A 3,164-nucleotide genomic window follows, 5' to 3' on the forward strand; every position below is an offset into this window, starting at 1 on the left:
ATATATATATATATATATATATGTATACCGGTGTATATATATATGAAGATGATAATAAAAAGAAACGTTAAATGATTAAAATAATAATAATAATAATGTGTTGAATAATACAGTGCCAATTATATATTACCTGACCAAGTTGAAAAAAACCAAACCTTCACGTCCACCCTCCCCCAAAAAAGCAAATATCCACATTTACACAGCATTGGTCGATAATGTGTTTTTCAGGTTTAAGGTTTTTTTTTTGTTATTACTGATCATAAAATATTTAATGTCCATTTTCATAATATGCCTACCGTTATTACTCATATTGGCCGTGGCTTTACGTTCGTCAATTATGTATGCTCGGTGTCCAGTTCGCGTAAAAATGAATAGACATCAGATTTAGTTTCATTCAGATTGTGTATTTCAAATTATATGGATTCGTGAATAATGCAGTGTAATATACTGTATATCCAGTACTGTGTTATATAGTTCAATATGGTGAGTTACATAACGAGGCCTGGTATTCATGCTATAGGCCTAACGTGCCTATCGAACAAGATACAAAACATACCTTAAAATATGTGTCAATTTGTCAAACGTCAGTAATGCAATTTATTTATGTTTCCAAATTAATTTGTATTCAATTTCAATGTAGACGACATTATGAAATAAAAATACAATAAAGATTTCTGTACACCGAAAACGTTTGCACTGGCAGTAATGGATGTACAGTGCATGTGGCAGACCAAATTATAATCAACATAGAGTAGACAAATTCAGTAAGCCAATATATGGCCTATGTATCTATGCCATTGACATCTATATATAACTACACAAACAAATTAAAATACTGTTATATACATATATTATGTATATATAAGCAGATACAAAAGTAAAACAATTGCATACGTTGATTTTCAAATACTGTTAAATGGCCTAGGCCTATAAATATATGGCCTATGTATCTATGCCTATTGACATCTATATATAACACAAACAAATTAAAATACTGTTATATATATATATATATGTATATATATTATGTATATATATATAAGCAAATACAAAAGTAAAACAATTGCATACGTTGATTTTCAAATACTGTTATATATGTATATATATATATATATATATATATATATACCTATATATATATATATATATATATATATATGTGTGTGTGTTTGTGTTTGTGATGCAATCACGTGATCGATTATTTCCACCACGTTACCAATTTGTCGACCGTTTTTAATAATTCAAGAACACTGAATTTCAAAGTGTGCCAGTAGCAGTATCGGAGACCATCGTTTTCAACAACAGTTCATGCTCTCTCATTTATCAGCAGTACGGTGTGTTTGCATACGATTTAACATAAATTGAATTCCGTCAAAAAAGGTAATGTTTAAGTCAACGACTCACTGTTACCCTGATCGTCGTTGTGTATTTCTTTTACGTAGGCCTAAGTATAGCGTTACGCGTGCAGCACCACGCTCGGTTATATTGCGCCAACGTCCTAACGGAACATGAAACAATGTGCCACACGCACATTACTTAAGACGGATAAATAAATAGCATCTTGTATTAAATGCAATATTTTCTTTTGTGAAGATTATTTTTCTTTTCAAAATTTGTGTGTCTTCCGTTTCTCGCATCATAGGCTATCAAAAGGCCTATATTATAGTCGACACAGTGCGTTAATATTCTATATATCTATCGACCATTAATCATCTTGGGATTTCTTTATTTAACATATGCCTAGAAATATGCATTAAATATGCGTAACACTCTCTCCCTGGTTCGCAAAATAGCTTCATATGATAGGAAAATAAAAATGTATATACCGTACGCATTAAGAAGCCCCATTAATCACATGTGTGAAAAAAATAAAATATACATTGGAAACACCTGTTTTTATTATTCTGGACATGTTTCTACGTATTGTAGTCAATAATTAATAGCTACAATCTACAGATTATCTTATTAATATAGGGTGATAATGTGGTCCTGGTTTTTGTTCAGCTAATTATATATCGAAGGACACAGTTCTTATCTGAGAATTCAAGTGGTCTTTCTGGGAGTACATGTTAATTGCTAACAGCAAGATACCCAAAACAACGCTGTAGACTTCTTCTTTGTAAATACTCAAAGCGATGAAAGAAATGCTATAATAATTAACAAATTATATACTCAGATGTAATGCGCTAAATGAGGGTGTACGTTCTAAAGTATTGACAATATGGACGTGCAATTCGACAAATCAAATTCTGGTATTTGTACACGCAATGACTTTTAACTAAAGCAAGTGAGTTATTAAAATATAACTCTTAAAGACTAATGCACATTATTAATAATGCTAAGTTTATACGAAATTTATATAGAAATTATATGCTTTATGGTTGGGTGCAGTCGATCGAGGGGTTGTCTGTGTGAACAAAATACAATGATCAAATAAATAAGCCTTCAATATTATTAGTAAAATTCCGTAAGACTATAAATTTATATGACATAAAAATAAAATAATAGGCATATTACATTTCTCCGTAATTGATATCGAAAATATATTTTTGGGGGTTAGCACAGGTGATTGATGGGCTGTCTGTGGCGCCCGATGCGTACACAATACAACATTTTAATAATTGGACTTTAATACCATTAGTTACATTTCTAATAATTGCATTTATACGGCAAGATGGTAAACAATAACATATGTGGCTTTCTATATTTAATTAAGTTTGATACAGTGTTTGTAATAGAAATACTTAAACCTACCTTTTTACTCGTCGTCTAAAGTGAGGTGGTAATTCGTCGTTAAACATGATTTAATTACTCCAATCAACAGTAACCCAGGAAAGTTAAAGAATAATACCAAAAATGATAGTTAGCAGTTTACCAAAACAGTGTGATAATATTACACGTCTGTTGCTTCCACTCCTCTTCTGTAGTATGCTGCTCTACACCGCTAAACATACAGTAGTAGCAAGAATAGCGAGGTCAGATACAAAAATGAACTTCAAATTATGACGTCACGTGTGCCTAGAACGCTTGATTGAGTTGAGCTATAAACTTGGAGTTGTGACTGGTGAGGGCGTCCCTTACACTCTATTAGGCCTAGATATTATCATCGGTCACATTTGCAGTTAAGAGTTCCCCGTTATACTAATCTTTAATTTTGTTCGTCA

At 31.6% G+C, this 3,164-nt stretch overlaps 1 protein-coding gene across 1 annotated transcript in view; it reads right to left on the reverse strand.

Annotated features, from left to right (window-relative positions):
• The window catches only part of LOC117106833 (GTPase-activating Rap/Ran-GAP domain-like protein 3), a 61,544-nt gene extending 58,616 nt beyond the window's left edge, over nt 1-2,928 (reverse strand). Inside the window, exon 1 of the mRNA XM_033248307.1 lies at nt 2,755-2,928. Coding sequence (XP_033104198.1) covers nt 2,755-2,801 — 47 coding nt within the window. The 5' untranslated portion in view covers nt 2,802-2,928. The remainder of the gene's footprint in view (nt 1-2,754) is intronic.
• Nucleotides 2,929-3,164: the final 236 nt, after the last annotated feature.

Source organism: Anneissia japonica, unplaced genomic scaffold, assembly GCF_011630105.1.
Source record: "Anneissia japonica isolate Jap-2015-1 unplaced genomic scaffold, ASM1163010v1 scaffold1165_len1893470_cov193, whole genome shotgun sequence".
Taxonomy (NCBI): Eukaryota; Metazoa; Echinodermata; class Crinoidea; order Comatulida; family Comatulidae; genus Anneissia; species Anneissia japonica.